The sequence below is a fragment of the Coregonus lavaretus genome (assembly GCF_964263955.1).
Source record: "Coregonus lavaretus genome assembly, contig: HAP1_SCAFFOLD_372, whole genome shotgun sequence".
Classification (NCBI taxonomy): Eukaryota; Metazoa; Chordata; class Actinopteri; order Salmoniformes; family Salmonidae; genus Coregonus; species Coregonus lavaretus.
The window spans coordinates 61,514-85,076 of NW_028160424.1; the positions used below are offsets into that span (position 1 = coordinate 61,514).

The 23,563-nt window shown below is 41.6% G+C and overlaps 1 protein-coding gene across 1 annotated transcript in view; it reads left to right on the forward strand.

Annotated features, from left to right (window-relative positions):
- Positions 1–204: 204 nt before the first annotated feature.
- LOC311121845 (polymeric immunoglobulin receptor-like) overlaps positions 205–23,563 on the forward strand; it is a gene marked incomplete at its 5' end in the record, with an annotated part of 50,915 nt that continues 27,556 nt past the window's right edge. The window contains 2 exons of the mRNA XM_084196285.1: positions 205–280; positions 473–654. Coding sequence (XP_084052411.1) covers positions 205–280; positions 473–654 — 258 coding nt within the window. The remainder of the gene's footprint in view (positions 281–472; positions 655–23,563) is intronic.

Genomic DNA, 23,563 nt, shown 5'->3' on the forward strand with positions numbered 1-23,563 from the left:
GGGTTAAACTAGTCCATATGATGCAATAGTTTCTATCTACCACTGAGGGGGCCATGTACACACAAACAGAAGCAGGAAGAGAGTTACAGACAGTGAAGTCTATTAACATTAGGAAGTAGAGTCATTCTGGCTGGTACCTTGGTCCTTGACACACATTTGTACTCAGGTACCATATAATATACCAGGCAGACTGAAACCATAAACATGGCTCTTCATCTCTCCCTCCTCCTCCTCCTCCTCTTCCTCTTCCTCACCCTCATCCTCTTTGTACTCTCAGCAGGTAAGGGTACTATTTCTACGAATTAAGGGCGAAGTCCCCTGGGGCTATTCACTTAAAACACTGTATAATCAATCTCAATCATGAACGAGCTGTGTGTTGGAGCAATGTGATTCATTTTGTATTTTTCCTTTGTACAGATTCTGTTAAATGTTAATTCTAATTTAAATGTGTTTTCTGTTGATGTGTCCACAGTGAGGCATGTGTCTGTGCATACAGGAGGCTCCATCACCATCCCATGTCACTATGATCTGAATCACATCAACCATGTAAAATACTGGTGTAAAGGATTCCTTTGGCATGGATGTTCTTATGTGGTACGCACTGACCATCCTAAGATCAGTGGTAAGGCCTCTATCTCTGATGACATCAACAAGAGAATCTTCACTATGACCATGACTAACCTGAAGCCATGGGACTCTCAGAATTACAGGTGTATTGTGGAGATCAATGGAGGACCAGATATTGGGATACAGTGGTTCTACCTATCTGTCACTCCAGGTAAGATCCCTTCACTGTTTGTATCTAGTAAAGTAGAATGAATAGTGCTCAACAATGTCCTATGGATTGTCCTGTAAACCTGCAATGTCAAATACAAAATAATGACCCAATTATAAATATCATTTTACAACAAATGAAATGATGAATGTGTAACCACTGAAATGATAAAGGTGCAAGAACTGACCGTGTTTTGAAGCTGGACAGCGTTTGTTTACAATTACATTGTTTACAAACAACTGAGTAAAACAAGAATATATTTGGGGTCATGATGGGGTAACAGTTGAACTAAACTCGTGAGGCAACTTAAATTCTTTAATAATCAATGGCTATATATAATTATTATGAATTCAAAAGACTAACAATGGATGTAGCGTCTGCTAAATGGCATATTATTTATATTATTATGTACCAATCACAGACTGCAGCTTTAAGGAATTTGTAAGGAGCCTGTTGTAAAAACACTTTTTTCTTCTCTGAATTCTTGTTTTTTACCTCTGTGTTCAGCTACTCCAGAACTCTATGTGGACCAACAGGAAGTGACAAATGAAATGATAAATGTGTAACCAGTCTGAAATTCATAGACAGAGCTATACTGTATACGTAGGTGCAAGAACTGACCGTGTTTTGAAGCTGGACAGCGTTTGTTTACAATTACATGACATAGTGTCTCTAGCTTCACTTCAGTTCCCTCTCTGTTGCAGCATGACATAGTGTCTCTAGCTTCCCCTCAGTTCCCTCTCTGTTGCAGCATGACATAGTGTCTCTAGCTTCCCTTCAATTCCCTCTCTGTTGCAGCAGGACATAGTGTCTCTAGCTTCCCCTCAGTTCCCTCTCTGTTGCAGCATGACATAGTGTCTCTAGCTTACCTTCAGTTCCCTCTCTGTTGTAGCATGTCAGTGTCTCTAGCTTCCCCTCAGTTCCCTCTCTGTTGCAGCATGACATAGTGTCTCTAGCTTACCTTCAGTTCCCTCTCTGTTGCAGCATGACATAGTGTCTCTAGTTTCCCTTCAGTTCCCTCTCGGTTGCAGCATGACATAGTGTCTCTAGTTTCCCTTCAGTTCCCTCTCGGTTGCAGCATGACACAGGGTCTCTAGCTTCCCCTCAGTTCCCTCTTTGTTGCAGCATGACATAGTGTCTCTAGCTTCTCTTCAGTTCCCTCTCTGTTGCAGCATAACATAGTGTCTATAGCTTCCCTTCAGTTCCCTCTCTGTTGCAGCTTGACATCGTGTCTCTAGCTACCCCTCAGTTCCCTCTCTGTTGCAGCATGACATAGTGTCTCTAGTTTCCCTTCAGTTCCCTCTCGGTTGCAGCATGACACAGGGTCTCTAGCTTCCCCTCACTTCCCTCTTTGTTGCAGCATGACATAGTGTCTCTAGCTTCTCTTCAGTTCCCTCTCTGTTGCAACATGACACAGTGTCTCCAGCTTCCCCTCATTTCCCTCTCTGTTGCAGCATGACATAGTGTCTCTAGCTTCCCTTCAGTTCCCTCTCTGTTGCAGCATGACATAGTGTCTCTAGCTTCCCTTCAGTTCCCTCTCTGTTGCAGCATGACATAGTGTCTCTAGCTTCCCTTCAGTTCCCTCTCTGTTGCAACATGACATACTGTCTCTAGCTTCCCTTCAGTTCCCTCTCTGTTGTAGCATGTCAGTGTCTCTAGCTTCCCCTCAGTTCCCTCTCTTTTGTAGCATGACATAGTGCATGTCTCTAGCTTCCTTTAGTTCCGCTAAAACTCTCTTCAGTTCTATGGTTTTACGTCATAAGGATTCACATGCTGTAAAAACACTGTTGGATGCATTGTGTAGAGCAAGGCTCACCCTGTCTCATCTGATTTAGAAAGGTTCTGATCTCTAATTCTGTGTCTCATACCATCACACACACACTACTATAAACTCTCTCACAAATAGGTGCACGAAAACGCACACACACGAGCACACAAGCACACTATTATAAATACCCTTAGTCTCTGCCTTTTTAGTGTTCTCTCTATCTTTTTGGTGGAAATGTTCACACTCTCATTCCATTAAAGAAACACACACGTCAGAGAGGGGCTCTGCGCAATCTCACTGTAGACGCCTGTAGTGTCTCTGAAAACATCACAACGCTCCCCAGTGTTGCCATGACAACAGATTGCGTTTGCCATAGCTAGCTACCTCTGGAACTCAACGGCAGCACACAGGTGCATCACATACAAATTGTATAACACAGATGAAATGAGCAGGATCACACAGGTGCAGAACGTAGAAGTGGGACAACATAGATCAGGTAGGCAGGAGCACATGGAATACAAATAGAACAGACACATAGTTCCATAGGGAGAGCTATATGCTACAGTTCTTAAACAGTGCTCAAGGATTATCATTAAATGCCACAGGGAGAGTCTGATTATGATAATTTCTCTAAAGTTTCCCATCCGTCAGTTTTTCAGAGGTGAGCTCGCATCCTATCAGAGCTTGTCAGAGATGAGGAGCTCTCATCCTAAGAGAAGGAGGTCTGAGTCAATCACAAAGTGCTGCTTCATTCAGACGGCCTGTCAAAACCCTCTTAAAGACTTGACAGAGGAGGAGAAAAGCTCTTTATCAGTTCCTCACTGTAGAGGGAGCTGTCAGTGCCAGGATCATCAGACGGACAGACAGGGTAGTGTAAAGAAGTGTTCATACAGTACACACTGTCTTAGTTTTGACAACACATGGACTACTGAACGTCCAGTTTAAGAAAAAACGTTATACCCCCCAAACACATACAGAGCAGGATGATAATGTTGAGCTACCTGTAAACTACTTCATAAGAAAGTGATAAACCTTAATGATGCAACCTCAGACAATATCTGAGAGAGAGAGAGAGAGAGAGAGAGAGAGAGAGAGAGAGAGAGAGAGAGAGAGAGAGAGAGAGAGAGAGAGAGAGAGAGAGAGAGAGAGAGAGAGAGAGAGAGAGAGAGAGAGAGAGAGAGAGAGAGAGAGAGAGAGAGAGAGAGAGAGAGAGAGAGAGAGAGAGAGAGAGAGAGAGAGAGAGAGAGAGAGAGAGAGAGAGAGAGAGAGAGAGAGATTCACATCACAATATAAAGCTTTTTTTTCTATGAATGTATGAACTCTTTATAGAGACCAACGATGGAAAGATAACTCTTAATTACAGATATCTCCAGAGCCCTGTCACAGCTTGGCATCAATCATGAGTCTTTGTGTGTGTGTGCACGCACATGTGTGTTTGCACTTAGTGAAAAAGATGACAGTTGATGCCATTGAACATCCATAGAGAGAGACAGTGTTTTTCTGTTTTTGTTAACAGGAAAACAAATGGGAACAATTTAATTAATGTGAAATGTTCTCTCTCACACAATACAATCCCCAGCTGGAATGTGCAAGTCTATAACATAATTGACTAACAATACTTTCCCTTTATTAAATAGAGTAAGAACAAATGTGTGTGACTCTGACCTCTACAGGACAACATAAAGAAGAATGAATGATCAATGGATTGATTGAAAGGACAAATTATCAATGAAAGTGCTTGGAGGGATGAATGATCAATGGAAGTGATTGGAAGGATGAATGATCAATGGAAGTGATGGGAATGATGGATGATCAATGGAAGTGATGGGAATGATGAATGATCAATGGAAGTGATAGGAAGGATGAATGATCAATGGAAGTGATAGGAAGGATGAATGATCAATGGAAGTGATAGGAAGGATGAATGATCAATGGAAGTGATAGGAAGGATGAATGATCAATGGAAGTGATGGGAAGGATGAATGATCAATGGAAGTGATAGGAAGGATGAATGATCAATGGAAGTGATTGAAACGCAGCGGAGGAGAGAGAAATACGTATTCTTCCATTAGAATGGATCAATAATAACCGTAAGGCCACATATGAACTGCTTATAATCAATAAATGATTTAACCCTTTATTGAGGCATGACACAACATCATTATCTTCACATTCTCCAATCAGGTTGGAAATTGTAGCATTGATTCCTCTTGATGACATTGATCCCTTCAGTATGGAAGAGGGTAGTAATCCCCTCTTTAGTATGGAAGAGGGTAGTAATCATCCCTTCAGTATGGAATATGGAAGTAATCCTCTCTTCGGTATGGAAGTAATCATCCCTTCAGTATGGAAGAGGGTAGTAATCATCCCTTCAGTATGGAATATGGAAGTAATCCTCTCTTCGGTATGGAAGTAATCATCCCTTCAGTATGGAAGAGGGTAGTAATCATCCCTTCAGTATGGAATATGGAAGTAATCCTCTCTTCGGTATGGAAGTAATCATCCCTTCAGTATGGAAGAGGGTAATAATCATCCCTTTAGTATGGAAGAGGGTAGTAATCATCCCTTTAGTATGGAAGAGGGTAGTAATCATCCCTTTAGTATGGAAAGGGGTAGTAATCATCCCTTCAATATGGAAAGGGGTAGTAATCATCCCTTCAATATGGAAAGGGGTAGTAATCATCCCTTCAATATGGAAGAGGGTAGTAATCATCCCTTCAGTATGGAAGAGGGTAGTAATCATCCCTTCAATATGGAAGAGGGTAGTAATCATCCCTTCAATATGGAAGAGGGTAGTAATCATCCCTTCAATATGGAAGAGGGTAGTAATCATCCCTTCAGTATGGAAGAGGGTAGTAATCATCCCTTCAATATGGAAAGGGGTAGTAATCATCCCTTCAATATGGAAAGGGGTAGTAATCATCCCTTCAGTATGGAAAGGGGTAGTAATCATCCCTTCAATATGGAAAGGGGTAGTAATCATCCCTTCAGTATGGAAGAGGGTAGTAATCATCCCTTCAGTATGGAAAGGGGTAGTAATCATCCCTTCAATATGGAAAGGGGTAGTAATCATCCCTTCAGTATGGAAGAGGGTAGTAATCTCTGATCATTACCAATCTCATCACTGGGTCTTTAGATGATATGGTGGCACATGTTCCAATACTAACATGAACCCTTTCCTCCTCCCTTCCTTTTATTTTTATTTTTATTTCACCTTTATTTAACCAGGTAAGCCAGTTGAGAACAGGTTCTCATTTACAACTGCGATCTGGCCAAGATAAAGCAAAACAGTGCAATAAAAACAACACAGAGTTACATATGGGGTAAAAAACATCAAGTCAAAAATACAACAGAAAATATATATACAGTGTGTGCAAATGTAGCAAGTTATGGAGGTAAGGCAATAAATAGGCTATAGTGCAGAATAATTACAATTGTATTAACACTGGAATGCTAGATGTGCAAGAGATTATGTGCAAATAGAGATACTGGGGTGCAAAAGAGCAAAATAAATAACAATATAGGGATGAGGTAGTTGGGTGGGCTAATTTCAGATGGGCTGTGTACAGGTGCAGTGATCGGTAAGGTGCTCTGACAACTGATGCTTAAAGTTATTGAGGGAGATAAGAGTCTCCAGCTTCAGAGATTTTTGCAATTCGTTCCAGTCATTGGCAGCAGAGAACTGGAAGGAATGGCGGCCAAAGGAGGTGTTGGCTTTGGGAATGACCAGTGAGATATACCTGCTGGAGCGCAGACTACGGGTGGGTGCTGCTATGGTGACCAATGAGCTAAGATAAGGCGGGGATTTACCTAGCAGTGATTTATAGATGGCCTGGAGCCAGTGGGTTTGACGACGAGGACCAGCCAACAAGAGCGTACAGGTCACAGTGGTGGGTAGTGTATGGGGCTTTGGAGACAAAACGGATGGCACTGTGATAGACTACATCCAATTTCCTGAGTAGAGTGTTGGAGGCTATTTTGTAAATGACATCGCCGAAGTCAAGGATCGGTAGGATAGTCAGTTTTACGAGGGCATGTTTGGCAGCATGAGTGAAGGAGGCTTTGTTGCGAAATAGGAAGCCGATTCTAGATTTAACTTTGGATTGGAGATTCTTTATGTGAGTCTGGAAGTTGAGTTTACAGTCTAACCAGACACCTAGGTATTTGTAGTTGTCCACATACTCTAAGTCAGACCCGTCGAGAGTGGTGATTCTAGTCGGGTGGGCGGGTGCAAGCAGCGTTCGATTGAAAAGCATGCATTTAGTTTTACTAGTGTTTAAGAGCAGTTGGAGGCTACTGAAGGATTGTTGTATGGCATTGAAGCTCGTTTGGAGGTTTGTTAACACAGTGTCCAATGAAGGTGTCGTCTGCGTAGAGGTGGATCTGAGAGTCACCAGCAGCAAGAGCGACATCATTGATATACACAGAGAAAAGTGTCGGCCCAAGAATTGAACCCTGTGGCACCCCCATAGAGACTGCCATAGGTCCAGACAACAGGCCCTCCGATTTGACACACTGAACTCTATCTGAGAAGTAGTTGGTGAACAAGGCGAGGCAGTCATTTGAGAAACCAAGGCTATTTAGTCTGCCAATAAGAATGCGGTGGTTGACAGATTCGAAAGCCTTGGCCAGGTCGATGAAGACGGCTGCACAGTACTGTCTATTATCAATCGCGGTTATAATATCGTTTAGGACCTTGAGCGTGGCTGAAGTGCACCCGTGACCAGCTCGGAAACCGGATTGCATAGCGGAGAAGGTACGGTGGTATTCGAAATGGTCGGTGATCTGTTTGTTAACTTGGCTTTCAAATACTTTCGAAAGGCAGGGCAGGATGGATATAGGTCTGTAGCAGTTTGGATCTAGAGTGTCACCCCCTTTGAAGAGGGGGATGACCGCGGCAGCTTTCCAATCTCTGGGGATCTCAGACGTTATGAAAGAGAGGTTGAACAGACTAGTAATAGGGGTTGCGACAATTTCGGCGGCTAGTTTTAGAAAGAAAGGGTCCAGATTGTCTAGCCCAGCTGATTTGTAGGGGTCCAGATTTTGCAGCGCTTTCAAAACATCAGCTGTCTGAATTTGTGTGAAGGAGAAGCGGGGGGGGGCATGGGCAAGTTGCAGCAGAGGGTGCAGAGTTGGTGGCCGGGTTAGTGGTAGCCAGATGGAAAGCATTGCCAGCTGTAGCAAAATGCTTGTTGAAATTCTCGATTATTGTAGATTTATCGGTGGTGATAGTGTTTCCTAGCCTCAGTGCAGTGGGCAGCTGGGAGGAAGTGCTCTTATTCTCCATGGACTTTACAGTGTCCCAAAACTTTTTGGAGTTAGTGCTACAGGATGCAAATTTCTGTTTGAAAAAGTTAGCCTTTGCTTTCCTGACTGCTTGTGTATATTGGTTCTTAACTTCCCTGAAAAGTTGCATATCGCGGGGGCTATTTGATGCTAATGCTGTACGCCACAGGATGTTTTTGTGCTGGTCAAGGGCAGTCAAGTCTGAGGAGAACCAGGGGCTATATCGGTTCTTAGTTCTGTATTTTTTGAATGGGGCATGTTTATTTAAGATTGAGAGGAAATTACTTTTAAGGAACAACCAGGCATCCTCTACTGACGGAATGAGATCTATATCCATCCAGGATACCTGGGCCAGGTCAATTAGGAAGGCCTGCTCGCTAAAGTGTTTTAGGGAGCGTTTGACAGTGATGAGGGGTGGTCGTTTGACCGCGGACCCGTTACGGACGCAGGCAATAAGGCAGTGATCGCTGAGATCCTGGTTGAAGACAGCTGAGGTGTATTTAGAGGGTATGTTAGTCAGGATGATATCTATGAGGGTACCCATGTTTACGGATTTAGGGTTGTAACTGGTAGGTTCGTTGATAATTTGCGTGAGGTTGAGGGCATCTAGCTTGGATTGTAGGATGGCTGGGGTATTAAGCATATCCCAATTTAGGTCACCAAGCAGTACAAACTCTGAGGATAAATGGGGGGCAATCAATTCACATATGGAGTCCAGGGCACAGCTGGGGGCTGAGGGGGGTCTGTAGCAAGCGGCAACAGTGAGAGACTTATTTCTGGAAAGGTGGATTTTTAGAAGTAGAAGCTCAAACTGTTTGGGCACAGACCTGGATAGTATGATAGAGCTCTGCAGGCTATCTCTACAGTAGATTGCAACTCCACCCCCTTTGGCAGTTCTATCTAGACGGAAAATGTTATAGTTGGGGATATGAAATTTCAGAATTTTTGGTGGCCTTCCTGAGCCAGGATTCAGACACTGCTAGAACATCAGGGTTGGCAGAGTGTGCTAACGCAGTGAATAACTCAAACTTAGGAAGTAGACTTCTGATATTTATGTGCAAGAAACCAAGACTTTTGCGATTACAGAAGTCATCAAATGATAGCGCCTGGGGAGTAGAAGTGATACTGAGGGCTGCAGGGCCTGGGTTAGCCTCTACCTCACCAGAGGAACAGAGGAGGACTAGAATAAGGATACGGCTAAAGGCTTTAAGAACTGGTCTTCTAGTGCGTTGGGTACATAGAATAAAGGGGGCAGATTTCCGGGTGTTATAGAAAAGATTCAGGGCATTATGTACAGACAAGGATATGGAAGGATATGAGTAAAGTGGAGGTAAACCTAAGCGTTGGGTAACAACGAAAGAGATAGCATCGCTGGAGGCATCAATTGAGTCGGTCTCCGCGTGTATAGGGGGAGGGGCAAAGGAGCTATCTAAGGCAGGTTTAGCTAGGCTGAGGGGTCTACAGTGATATAGTAATATTAGAAATAACCGAAACAACGATAAACTAACCATGTTTGGGCTGAGGCTAAACATAAACAGGATGTAGTACCGTAAAAAGGAACAGTCCAGCAGACATCAGCTGTATAGCTGAGTTATCATAAGGTCCGGTGGTAAAGCACTAGTGAGTAAGAGGCCACGGCTAGCGTGTGCTAGCGGGCCGGGGCAAGCAGATGGATGGAATCTTCGTGGTTGAGGTAATCATTGATCTGCTATGACTGTGATGGTGGGAAAGCATTTGAAGTGGTCCCTTGTTGTCACCTATCCTTTAATGTTAGATCTGGGGCCTGTCCTTTAATGTTAGATCTGGGGCCTGTCCTTTAATGTTAGAACCGGGGCCTGTCCTTTAATGTTAGATCTGGGGCCTGTCCATTAATGTTAGATCTGGGGCCTGTCCATTAATGTTAGATCTGGGGCCTGTCCATTAATGTTAGATCTGGGGCCTGTCCATTAATGTTAGATCTGGGGCCTGTCCATTAATGTTAGATCTGGGGCCTGTCCATTAATGTTAGATCTGGGGCCTGTCCATTAATGTTAGATCTGGGGCCTGTCCATTAATGTTAGATCTGGGGCCTGTCCATTAATGTTAGATGGCCGTATGTGGCCCAATGCATCAAGCGTCTCAGAATAGCAGCGCTGATCTAGGAACAGGTCCTCCGTGTCCATTTAATCTGATTCAATGTGATCTAAAAAGGCAAAAAGTATCTTAAATCAGCACTCTTACTACGATACGTACTTATGGCCCCAGGTGCTCTCATGTGATTGCCATGCTACCTGGTACCTATGATACAGCCATACCCATTATGCTGGTGATGACTCACAAGCAGGGCCGTAATCAGGGAGTTTCAGAGAGGTCCTGAAGGGGGGGGACATTTTTGTGAATGTTGAAGCTAATTTTTCTGCATTTCTATACAATGAAGCTTTAAAATGCTGTTTGGAGAACAGCAAAACAAGCCAAAATTATCCCAGTCATTATCACCTTGGCTACTGTAGGTTCATTCACCTCAGTCCATCTACAGACACATACAGTGGGGGAAAAAAGTATTTAGTCAGCCACCAATTGTGCAAGTTCTCCCACTTAAAAAGATGAGAGAGGCCTGTAATTTTCATCATAGGTACACGTCAACTATGACAGACAAATTGAGAAAATGTTTTCCAGAAAATCACATTGTAGGATTTTTTATGAATTTATTTGCAAATTATGGTGGAAAATAAGTATTTGGTCACCTACAAACAGGCAAGATTTCTGGCTCTCACAGACCTGTAACTTCTTCTTTAAGATGCTCCTCTGTCCTCCACTCGTTACCTGTATTAATGGCACCTGTTTTAACTTGTTATCAGTATAAAAGACACCTGTCCACAACCTCAAACAGTCACACTCCAAACGCCACTTCGGCCAAGACCAAAGAGCTGTCAAAGGACACCAGAAACAAAATTGTAGACCTGCACCAGGCTGGGAAGACTGAATCTGCAATAGGTAAGCAGCTTGGTTTGAAGAAATCAACTGTGGAAGCAATTATTAGTAAATGGAAGACATACAAGACCACTGATAATCTCCCTCGATCTGGGGCTCCATGCAAGATCTCACCCCGTGGGGTCAAAATGATCACAAGAACGGTGAGCAAATATCCCAGAACCACACGGGGGGACCTAGTGAATGACCTGCAGAGAGCTGGGACCAAAGTAAGAAAGCCTACCATCAGTAACACACTACGCCGCCAGGGACTCAAATCCTGCAGTGCCAGACGTGTCCCCCTGCTTAAGCCAGTACATGTCCAGGCCCGTCTGAAGTTTGCTAGAGTGCATTTGGATGATCCAGAAGAGGATTGGGAGAATGTCATATGGTCAGATGAAACCAAAATAGAACTTTTTGGTAAAACTCAACTCGTCGTGTTTGGAGGACAAAGAATGCTGAGTTGCATCCAAAGAACACCATACCTACTGTGAAGCATGGGGGTGGAAACATCATGCTTTGGGGCTGTTTTTCTGCAAAGGGACCAGGACGACTGATCCGCGTAAAGGAAAGAATGAATGGGGCCATGTATCGTGAGATTTTGAGTGAAAACCTCCTTCCATCAGCAAGGGCATTGAAGATGAAACGTGGCTGGGTCTTTCAGCATGACAATGATCCCAAACACACCGCCCGGGCAACGAAGGAGTGGCTTCGTAAGAAGCATTTCAAGGTCCTGGAGTGGCCTAGCCAGTCTCCAGATCTCAACCCGATAGAAAATATTTGGAGGGAGTTGCCCCAAAACATCATTGCTCTAGAGGAGATCTGCCAAAATACCAGCAACAGTGTGTGAAAACCTTGTGAAGACTTACAGAAAACGTTTGACCTGTGTCATTGCCAACAAAGGGTATATAACAAAGTATTGAGAAACTTTTGTTATTGACCAAATACTTATTTTCCACCATAATTTGCAAATAAATTCATAAAAAATCCTACAATGTGATTTTCTGGATTTTTTTTTCTCATTTTGTCTGTCATAGTTGACGTGTACCTATGATGAAAATTACGGGCCTCTCATCTTTTTAAGTGGGAGAACTTGCACAATTGGTGGCTGACTAAATACTTTTTTCCCCCACTGTAGCCTATTAGCTATACAATTGTAATGTTATACCCCTGAAAGGGGGGAAATATGAGAAATGATTCACACTGACACGTAGCATCAGCAACGAAATGGAAACCTATGACATTTTTAGAACTGTATTGTTTGCATATTGATTGCATTTTAATGTCGACCTACAGGGAAGATAGGCCATGTGGAGATGTTCATATTGTTTTAAGTTCCTTTCGTATTATTTTTTTTAAAGTTCCTAACATATTATTTTTAAAGTTCCTAACGTATTCTTTTTTTATGTTCCTAACTTAATCTTTTTTTACGTTCCTAACATATTCTTTTTTAAAGTTCCTAATGTATAATTTTTTTTAGTTCCTAACTTATAAAAACTTTGCAAAGAGGCAGGCGCGAATAACTCAGTCAGATCAAGTCTATAAGCGTTCTGAGCTTTGATCAACGCTGGGATCAATATCTAGAGGTTGACCCGTATTTGATTTTGTTTATTGTGTACAAAGTATATATTTGTTTTATTATTAGCTTTATTAGAAGAAATTACGAGGTCCTGACCTCTGTGTCCTCATATGTAGTCACAGCCATGCTCATAAATCATTGTAATCCATAGCCTAAACACTGATGAATAAAACACAAAATCTATGTTAATCTGGTCTCATTAACATGCTACCTGGCATCGTGTCTGATGAGTCAAAGGTCATTTAAATTCATAGTCCCAATTGTGTCTCTTCCTACATGGGTAAAATTTTTTTACAGTTGTGACATACAGTAGTAGGTGGCAAGCAATGATTTATATATGAGGGCAAGTCACTCCCCTTTGTGCTATAAAGATCCAGACCTCTTCACATGGGATGAAGTGTGTTTAGGCTACTTTACACACATGAGAAGACACGGCAGTAGAAACTGTGTTCTCCATCTCCATTACATGGTTAGCTAGCTACATAGGCAATTCATTAATATAACAATTTGCTGTTATCAGATATAGGCCTAAAGTAGCTGCAAATCAGGTTGTTATGGACGTGTACACATCTGCAGAAGAGCTATTCTGCAGATGTGTACACGTCCATAACAACCTGATTTGCAGCTACTGGCCACTCATTTAGTGTTCAGACCGAGCATCGCGGCACTTAACAAAACTTCCCCCTACGGAAGATGCCCTGGTCCAATGACTCATGTGTAATGTAATGGAACTGAGAGTCATGATCAAGGGCTAGGTTACCTGCTGATGTACAGTAGCCATGGAAGATACTGAAACAGAGAGGGACTAGAACAGAAAATCAAGACAATGGACAAATGATGATACACTGGTGTTCAATATAAAGTAATCTACGCTGACGTCAATAATAGGAAAGCATATTTTTTACATTGATAGTCTATGCCCCTCAAACTCAACTCTGGACCTCGAAGCCAGTTCCACTGCATTTTTGTATTGTTCCCATCTGATCAGGGACTGATTTAGACCTGGTACACCAGGGTGGTGCATTTAACTATCAGGTAGAACAGAAAACCAGTGGTCTCTGACTGAGGTAAAGTAGGTTTTATATCAGACATTAAACAGACATTCACCGTTAGCCTAATTAAAGTTTGACATACATTTCCATTTCTCTCTGATTACTTGAAAGGATCTTTCACGAGCTAATGTTTTTGTTAGGGGTGGACAGATAAAGTCAAATGTTGATTTGATAGAAATAATCAAATCATATAAAAATGCATTTAAATCTCTTTTTTACAACAACCTTTTCATTGATTGTGATAGAAACATCAAAACAAGTGAAAATTATTCTAAAAAGGTCTGGCCTACTTTTACAACCTTTGATTTGTATAAAACATCAAGTATTGATTTGATAGAAATAATCAAATCATATAAAAATGCATTTAAATCTATTTTTCGCAATAATTATTGCATTGATTGCCATAGAAACATCAAACAAGTGAACATTTTTCTAAAACCATCTGGCCTACTTTTACAACCTTTGATTTTCATAAAAATCACGATTTGATAGAAATAATCAAATCATATAAAAATGCATTTACATATCTTGTTCGCAATAATTTTTTTCATTGATTGTCATAGAAACATCAGAACAAGTGCAAAAATATTCTAAAAACATCCGGGAAAGACACTCAAAGAAGAAACAGATACTTTAATTGGAGAAACAGGAAGTACTGACATAAAGAAGAGAACAACAGAATGTTGAGAATATTCAATTCACATTTCATGATGAATCCTATCGTCAAGGCTTCACCCTCTTATTATATAGAAAAACATTGTCTCCTTCCTAGAAAACGTCAACATTCTAACTTAGTTTTAGTGTCTACTGAATCGCAATTGCTCAAACAATAGGCTGCATTAAATCTCGCTTAGCTAATTTTCTAAGCTTTGTGGAAAAGGAAGTGGACACCAGTGTGGCGTTTGACAATGTGCATCACAGTTCACAACATTAGTTCAGCTATACAGCTGAGGGATGGGGCTGGGGAAATTTCACCCCTCTCCAATTAATGAATGTTGAATGTCAACACTTATAAGCCACTGACAGGGCAGTTTCTCAAAATGTATGTAGTGTATTAGGATTATGTCTTTGTTAATGGTTTTTAAGTGGAACTGAAAGAATGTTGATTTTAGTATCAAGAGGGAATGTTTTAGTGTAACGCCACATACAACAGACAGGAAGTGTGTTGTAGACAGGGGATTGGACAGTAGAGGGAGCCACCCACATCTTGGGGAGATTATATATACTGGGGGAAAAACGAAGGAGAGGGTAGAGCGACCATTGCAATCTGAGGCGTCGCTCTCCGGGTGGGCATGTCACCTTTAACTCATGCTGAAAGCTTGTGATATGAATAAACTTATGATCAAGGTTCAGTATGAGCGGACTCCTTTGTTTATCAGCAATAATTGCCAGCATTTACTCGATACGACATGTATTTTTCAATATTTTCAATAAACCACTAACTCAAGCTGAACTGGAAGAGGTGGCTGACTGGAAGAGGTGGCTGCAGCTATGGTCCATGTTGTGTCTACAACCGTCTCCAACATCCCAGCCACCCAAGTCATAGACTGTTCTCTCTGCTACCATACAGCACGTGGTACCGGAACGCCAAGTCCTGGACCAAAAGGCTCCTGAACAGCTTCTACCCCCAAGCCATAAGACTGCTAAATAGTTAGCCGGACTATCTGCATTGACCCTTTTACTATTTCTGACTCTATTCACACACACAATGGACTCTACATACACACACAGACACACTCACATAACACGTACACACATTCGCCACACACACACTCATCACATATGCTGTTGCTACTGTCTATTATCTATTCTGTTGCCTAGTCACTTTACCCCTATCTAAATTGTATTTCGTACCTATCCAAATTGTATTTCGTACCTATCCAAATTGTAGTTCGTACCTATCCATATTGTATTTCGTGCCTATCCATATGTAACATAATATTTAGTGAAATATGTCTAGACTAGATATTGGTGGAGCTAGATGTTTGCTCTGGTTAACCACTGACTTGAACTATAGACTGAAAGGACCACGAGACAGATTTCCAGTTGAATAGTGTTTATCAGTCATACATTGCGTTACGTCAGTTGGGAGGGGTTACAAAGGTACAGCAGTTGGCAGTTATCACAAAAATACATACTAATGGAGAATAACAAGATCATAGTTATTAGACTCATGGCAAACATAGGAGTTAACAGTTGCAGTGTTATCCTGCGCTAACAAAGGGAAAACAACCCTTGCATTGAAAAGATAGAGCCGATGTCTGCTCCCATGCGGAAATCTAATAATAATAAAATCACCATTAGAATATGTCTGTTTAAGCTAGATATATGTTTTTTTTTTTGCATGGGCTAAGTCTCAATCCACCGCATCCGCCTATGGCGGCCTTCCACATCTGTGGAGGAAGGTGGCAGAGCTACGCAGGTGTTAGTCAGACCAGGAGACATTACGAAATTCGGTCTTCTCCAGAAAACATCTGTAGCATCCGAACGGTTTGGGCTACAAACTAGTATGACCCCTCTATGGAAAGATGAGACTCACAAACACGAGAGATATAGATCTACGATATAGATAGGACAGACACTTCAAAACAAACTTCCTTTGGATTTTTTTGGGGGGGACTATCTGTTTTTCCATGCATGAATCTGTTATTCAATGTGCTTCTATGGGATAATAGTAGTACATTTCATCAAATAATGTTTATATATATTTGTTTATACCTACAGGGTCCTAAAATTCTAAATCTAGTGGCTAAATGATCCTTGTTATGCACATCATAAAACAAATCAATATGTTAGCTTACTAGAAACCCAGCCCCGGCCCCTTAAACTCTAGGGGGTTAAACCGAACATGTAAGGTCCTTGGACTAAGGACTAAGGTTAGGTTCCAGTCCATTATTGGGCTACAGGTAGCCTATCCAAAACGCAGAGAAATGATACAGTCACAAAGAGCAGTAGTAAGCCTACACGGAGATAAAGTAATTCGGTTTTACCTGAACCATGTGGGGATTCCTTGAAGAGACGGAATGTGGTGTTTGGTGTAACAATTCCGTAATTTATAGTGGACTTTTGCCCGCAGCAAACTGTGATAACCTGACTGACAAGAGGTGTGTAGACCGGCCGCGACCGGGAGACTCATGGGCGGCGCACAATTGGCCCAGCGTCGTCCAGGGTAGGGGAGGGAATTGCCGGCAGGGATGTAGCTCAGTTGATAGAGCATGGCGTTTGCAATGACAGGGTTGTGGGCTCGATTCCAACGGGGGGCAAGTATAAAAAAAATATGTATTCACTAACTGTAAGTCACTCTGGATAAGAGCGTCTGCTAAATGACTAAAATGTAAATGTAAATGTAGACTCTCCGTCACAAGTGACCACGCCTCTTCGTGAATATTCATAAATACTTTAGCCTATGCCAAGTTAGGAAATAAACGATCAATATGCCAAAACTTTAGTTGTACACAATCATAAATAAGCAAATTAATTCTATAAGGTTCCCTAAATGTGAACATGTAGTAGTTGAATGTTTTCTGGATTTTTTTATTTTGTCTATTACAGTTTCATGGAAGTTGACAACGGTATTATGACGAGATCAATGGGTAAATTGTATCAATAATCATTCTGAAAAATGTGTGTAAATTAATAGTAACAGCTGTGTGTCCTTGACTCCTTCCTACATTTAGCTGTACTTTGCACTTACTGTAGGTTCATCGTTTCACATCGCAGGTGGAACTCTATTGACACCTGCTGGATGAAGATAGAAATCATTAGTATTCAGTGGGTCAAACACCCTATTGGGACAGTTATGAATGAAGATAGGCCTAATCTGAATAAAATGGCAGTCAGAACACAATGAGTTTGCTGGCACCACAGAGATCCTATTAGGCTAAATAGTTCTATATCAAATCAAATTAAATTTTATTTGTCACATGCGCCGAATACAACCTACCTTACAGTGAAATGCTTATTTACAAGCCCTTAAACAACAATGCAGTTTTTAGAAAGTGTTAAATAAAAAAAATAGATAAGTAAGAAATGAAATAATAAAAACAGAAAATAACAAATAATTAAAGAGCAGCAGTAAAATAACAGTAGCGAGGCTATATACAGGGGGTACCGGTACAGAGTCAATGTGCGGGGGCACAGGGCGGCAGGTAGCTTAGTGGTTAAGAGCATTGTGCCGACTAGGTGAAAAATCTGTCTGTGCCCTTGAGCAAGGCGCTTAACCCTAATTGCTCCTGTAAGTCGCGTCTGGATAAGAGTGTCTGCTAAATGACTAAAATGTCAAAAAAATGTTAGTTGAGGTAATTGAGGTAATATGTACATGTAGGTAGAGGTAAAGTGACTATGCATAGATGGGGGGGGGGATGCAAGTAGTCCGGGTAGCCATTTGATTAGCTGTTCAGGAGTCTTATGGCTTGGGGGTAGAAGCTTTTTGGACAGACTTAGCGCTCTGGTACCGCTTGCCGTGCGGTAGCAGAGAGAACAGTCTATGACTAGGGTGGCTGGAGTCTTTGGCAATTTTTAGGGCCTTCCTCTGACACCGCCTGGTATAGAGGTCCTGGATGGGAGGAAGCTTGGCCCCAGCGATGTACTGGGCCGTATGCACTACCCTCTGTAGTGCCTCGTGGTCGGAGGCCGAGCAGTTGCCATACCAGGCGGTGATGCAACCAGTCAGGATGCTCTCGGTGCAGCTGTAGAACCTTTTGAGGATCTGAGGACCCATGCTAAATCTTTTCAGTCTCCTGAGGGGGAATAGGCTTTGTCGTGCCCTCTTCAAGACTGTCTTGTTGTGTTAGGACCATGATAGTTTGTTGGTGATGTGGACACCAAGGAACTTGAAGCTCTCAACCTGCTCCACTACAGCCCCGTCGATGAGAATGGGGGCGTGCTCGGTCCTCCTTTTCCTGTAGTCCACAATCATCTCCTTTGTCTTGATCACGTTGAGGGAGAGGTTGTTATGTAATGCTGTGGCTGGTACCAAAAGAGAGACCAGAGTTGTGTGGCCTCTTATAAAGATGTACTTTTTATTACATTAAACAGCTGCACAGACAAAGACTCAAATCCTTTATTTCCAGTGTTGTTTTACCCTTCTGATCCGGTGGGAGAACTCAAAGTTGGAGGCGTCGCTAGCCAAAGACTGAAGGCTGTGTCACGGGGCTAAGCTGTGCCCTATAGAGTAGGCTACCGAAGCACCTACACACACCAGAATCATTTCCTTCATGTATATCTCAGTAACATCATAGCGGCACACATCAGATTACATGTTTGTTAACCGTGTGGTCTAGCGCTATTCACATAATCCAATGCACTTTATTAAATGGTCATTTTGTAACTGTTGTTCGCTGTCAACATTTACGTTGATTAATTTATGGTAGCTTACCTTATCTTATAGACAATATTATTTGTCCTTTCCGTTCCCCTGCTCAGATGTTGCATGCATCAACCAATGGTTGCCTTCCATGTCATTGACTGTGCGGTCCTTGCTATAACATATGAGTTGTGTTCCTCTGCTCAGACGTTGCTGATGCATGCCAGATCTCCTGGATGGGTATTTTACATATCAGCAAACCACATCATATGTTATTATAATTTATTCACTTTTATTTAATCAGGGGAGCCCAATTGAGACCAGGCGTTGTAAGATCTGAGCAGCAACGTCTGAGCAGAGGAACACGGCTGGGGCAGAGCTCCTCCTGGGCAGACCATGGTGAACCTTTGACACAAGGTATTTAGCTTTTAGGGCCCAACTTGAAGTCTAGTCTCAAGTTTGTCATTTTGTTTCGTTTTCTATTTTGTCTTGTACTATAATTTTCCTCACCGGATTCTGGAACTCCACAAACTTTTTGTAAAATAACCCAATGGTGACTCCATATCGCTGCCTCCACTTTAATGCTTTTAAGCCTCCAACTGCTGGGCCAACCCTACAGGCAGTAACAAAGGTAGTAGAACTGAAAAACCAAAATACAATAAAGGAAATTCAAAAGAAAATGTCATACTGAAGAAGTGCCTGTGGGCTATAAAAAATTATGTGAGCTCTGTGCTTTGTGAGTTTGAGTGTGATATTCTGATGTATCGGAAGTAGTTTGCTGAGTTGGAGCCAAAGATAGAAGGTATACAGTGCCTTCGGAAAGTATTCAGAACCCTTGACTTATTCCACATTTTGTTACGTTACAGCCTTATTCTAAAATTGATTAAATAAATCAAAATCCTCAGCAATCTACAGAGAATATCCCATAAGGACAAAGCAAAAACAGTTTTTTAGAAAAAAAACGTATTTACAAAAAAACTGGTTGAGAAATTTTAAATAAATATGTATTTATATAAGTATTCAGACCCTTTGCTATGAAACTCGACATTGAGCTCAAGTGCATCCTGTTTCCATTGATCATCCTTGAGATGTTTCTACAACTTGATTGGAGTCCACCTGTGGTAAATTCAATTGATTGGACATGATTTGGAAATTCACACACCTGTCTATATAAGGTCCCACAGTTGACAGTGCATGTCAGATCAAAAACCAAGCCATGAGGCCGAAAGAATTGTCCGTAGAGCTCAGAGACAGGATTGTGTCGAGGCACAGATCTGGGGAAGGGTACTAAACTATTTCTGCAGCATTGAAGGTCCCCAAGAACACAGTGGCCTCCATCATTCTTAAATGGAAGAAGTTTGGAACCACCAAGACTCTTCCTAGAGCTGGCCTCCCAGCCAAACGGAGCAATCGGTGGAGAAGGTTCTTGGTCAAGGAGGAGCCCAAGAACCCGATGGTCACTCTGACAGAGCTCTAGAGTTCCTCTGTGGAGATGGAAGAACTTTCCAGAAGGACAACCATCTCTGCATCACTCCACCAATCAGGCCTTTATGGTAGAATGGCCAGACGGAAGCCATTCCTCAGTAAAAGGCACATGACAGCCCGCTTGGAGTTTGCCAAAAGGCACCTAAAGACTCTCAGACCATGAGAAACAAGATTATCTGGTCTGATGAAACCAAGATTGAACTCTTTGGCTTGAGTCTCAGGGGGTGGGGGGTTGTTGCTAAAATGTCTAAATAACTGTTTTTGCTTTGTCATTATGTGGTATTGTGTGTAGATTGATGAGGGGAAAAAACAATTGAATCCATTTTAGAATAAGGCTGTAATTTAACAAAATGTGGAAAAAGTCAAGGGGTCTGATTACTTTCCAAATGCACTGTAGCTCAGTATTTAACATGACGTTGTGGAATGAGTTTACCCAAGACTTGCAGCCTTGTGTTACTGCAACTTCCTGAGCTAATTTTGACAATTTTGATGAAGATATTATCTGTGGTTTTGAGTTGCCTGTGGTTTTGAGTTGGCGTCTATGACCAGGGTTAATTTTCTGTATAGAAGAGGGAGAGAGACAGAGAGCGTTCATGTTGAACGTAAAACCACATCAGACTGGGTTGTGGTCCGGAGGACCCTGAACCCTGACCTGGCTTAAAGTGAGAGTCTGTGGAGGTCTAGTTCCCATCACTCCATCTATGCAGCACACCTGAATTCTATCAATTTCTTTGACAAAAATGTATGATATAGTTTATTTTATACAGAATTAATTCAGAAATATTGAATTTAGAAAAGAAAAGGTGCAACGCTCGCTCACCATAAAAAGTATTTGTTTTATTAAGCAAGTTTAAAAGACTGACGTTTCAGCCTTTAATGGCCTTCTTCAGAAATATTGAATTTGGCGATTGAAAATGTGGTGCATGATGCTCCTGCATCCAGTCTTTGTATCATTAGTGGCCTGTTTTCCATCAGAGGGTAACAAGATAGTAGTGACTCTTGGTGCATAAAAGGCCTTAGAGAAAGCTGAAATACATGTACATTGTAGTGACTATGACTTTTGGGTTAAACTAGCCAATTTAACGCAATAGTTGCTATCTGCCACTGTGGGGGGAATGTACACAGAAACAGGAAGAGAGTTAAAGAAAGTGAGGTCTGTGAACATAAGGAAGTAGAGTATTTCTCGCTGTTGACTTTGTCCTTGACACACACATCAGTACATGGCTCCCAATCTCGCCCGCCTCATCCTCCTCTTCCTCATCTTCCCCAGACTCTCAGCAGGTATGTGTAACCTCCTACATAAAACAATATTACAGTTTACTATAGAATACTATAGTAAGCTGTAGTATACTGTAGAATTCTATACTCCACAATGTAGTGTACCTCGATTGTGTAGTGCTTACAATATAATTTTGTAGTATACTGGATAATTATATTCCACACACTGTAGTATTCCTCAATCATGTAGTACTTACTTTAGAATTTTTAGATGGATTGGACTGCTAGCTAGCTTTATTGCTAGCTGCTAGCTTTGTCGATGCTCTTTTGATTTGAACGTGCTGTCCTTGGGGAGCTGATGCCGGGGATTTCCACTGAGGTTCCCCCTCGATCATGTAGCGCTTACTATAGAATGTTGCAATATACTGTAGAATACTATACTCCACACTGTAGTATCCCTTGATTGAAAATTTTATCTGACTACTTAAAAAAACAATACAACCACAAATGTGGATACAATGCATTTAGAAATTTGTCGAGAATAACACAAAAAACCTTTGACATTTATTTCGATTGTGATCCTAGTTCAAACATCAAATATATTACACATTTACAGCTTACCCACATTAATAAATACTAAAGTATACTATGGTCTAAATACTGTAGTATTACTATAGTTATATACTATAGTATTGCGGACTAGTGTTTTTGCAGACATGACTGTAGTGTACAATAGTATTCACTGTTGTGTTTTTGCAGACTTTACTGTAGTATTCACTGCAGTGTTTTTGCGCACATGGCTGTAGTATCGTATCGTATTATTCACTAAGGGTTGGGGAGTAATGAATTACAAAAACAATTATTTTCTGTAATCCGTTAGGTTATCAGCTAAAATATTGTAATCAGATTACAGATACTTTTGGAAAACTACAAAGAGATGATTACTTCAAGGATTACTTTTAAATTCAGAAAATATGTTTGGGAATTTTTTGTTGTTGATACCTTTCTGTTTTCTCAATGACATTCAAGTCAGCATTGAAAAAAGGCCAAGTTTAAAGTGGAACTGACAGCGTTTTAACTACTTTGCAGACATGAAACAAACAGACAATCATAATATCAGTCAGTTTATGCTACAAAACCAACTTCATAAGAGGTTTTAAAAATGGATTATATTTGACTCAAAATTCCATGACGTACAGTAAGACATTGTTGGCAGAATAGATGGATGCAGTTCAATGCATGATATAATTCACCAATACATTTATTGGTAGTCCAAAAAAATATTGCTATCAGGTTGTAAATCACAGCTGACCTAACATGGTTTGCTGCCTCCACCCATTCAGGATGCAGTCTTTCAGTTTCAATGACTCAATATTTTGAACAAAAACGGAGGACTGTAACTAAGGCTGGGAATGTCAATACAATCAAAATCAGTCATAACATGGCTAATAGGCTAGCGTATCTATTTATGTAGATATGTATTTAGCAATCTAAAAACACGGAGCCTAACGTTAGCTAGCTAGCTGCTGGGAGGATTTCATGTCATTGGAGGCGTGGGTGAGTGACAGACTTTTTCCCTTCATCGCTTTTCAGTGGCTACAGCTACACGTACTGGTGTCATTTGGTTAGCTAGCAAGAAATGTGAATCCGCTTTGCTAGCTAGCTATGCTGAACATGAACGACTGTTATCCACAGTTAGCATATCTCTTAGTTGTCAATTACATTTACATTTACATTTTAGTCATTTAGCAGACGCTCTTATCCATAGCGACTTACAGGAGCAATTAGGGTTAAGTGCCTTGCTCAAGGGCACATTTACGTCATTTAGCAGACGCTCTTATCCAGAGCGTCTGCTAAATTGGTGCGTTCACCCTATAGCCAGTGGGATAACCCCTTTACAATTTTTTTTGGGGGGGGGGGGTGGGGTAGAAGGATTACTTTATCCTATCCCAGGTATTCCTTATAGAGGTGGGGTTTCAAATGTCTCCGGAAGGTGGTGAGTGACTCCGCTGTCCTGGCGTCGTGAGGGAGCTTGTTCCACCATTGGGGTGCCAGAGCAGCGAACAGTTTTGACTGGGCTGAGCGGGAACTATGCTTCCGCAGAGGAAGGGGAGCCAGCAGGCCAGAGGTGGATGAACGCCATGCC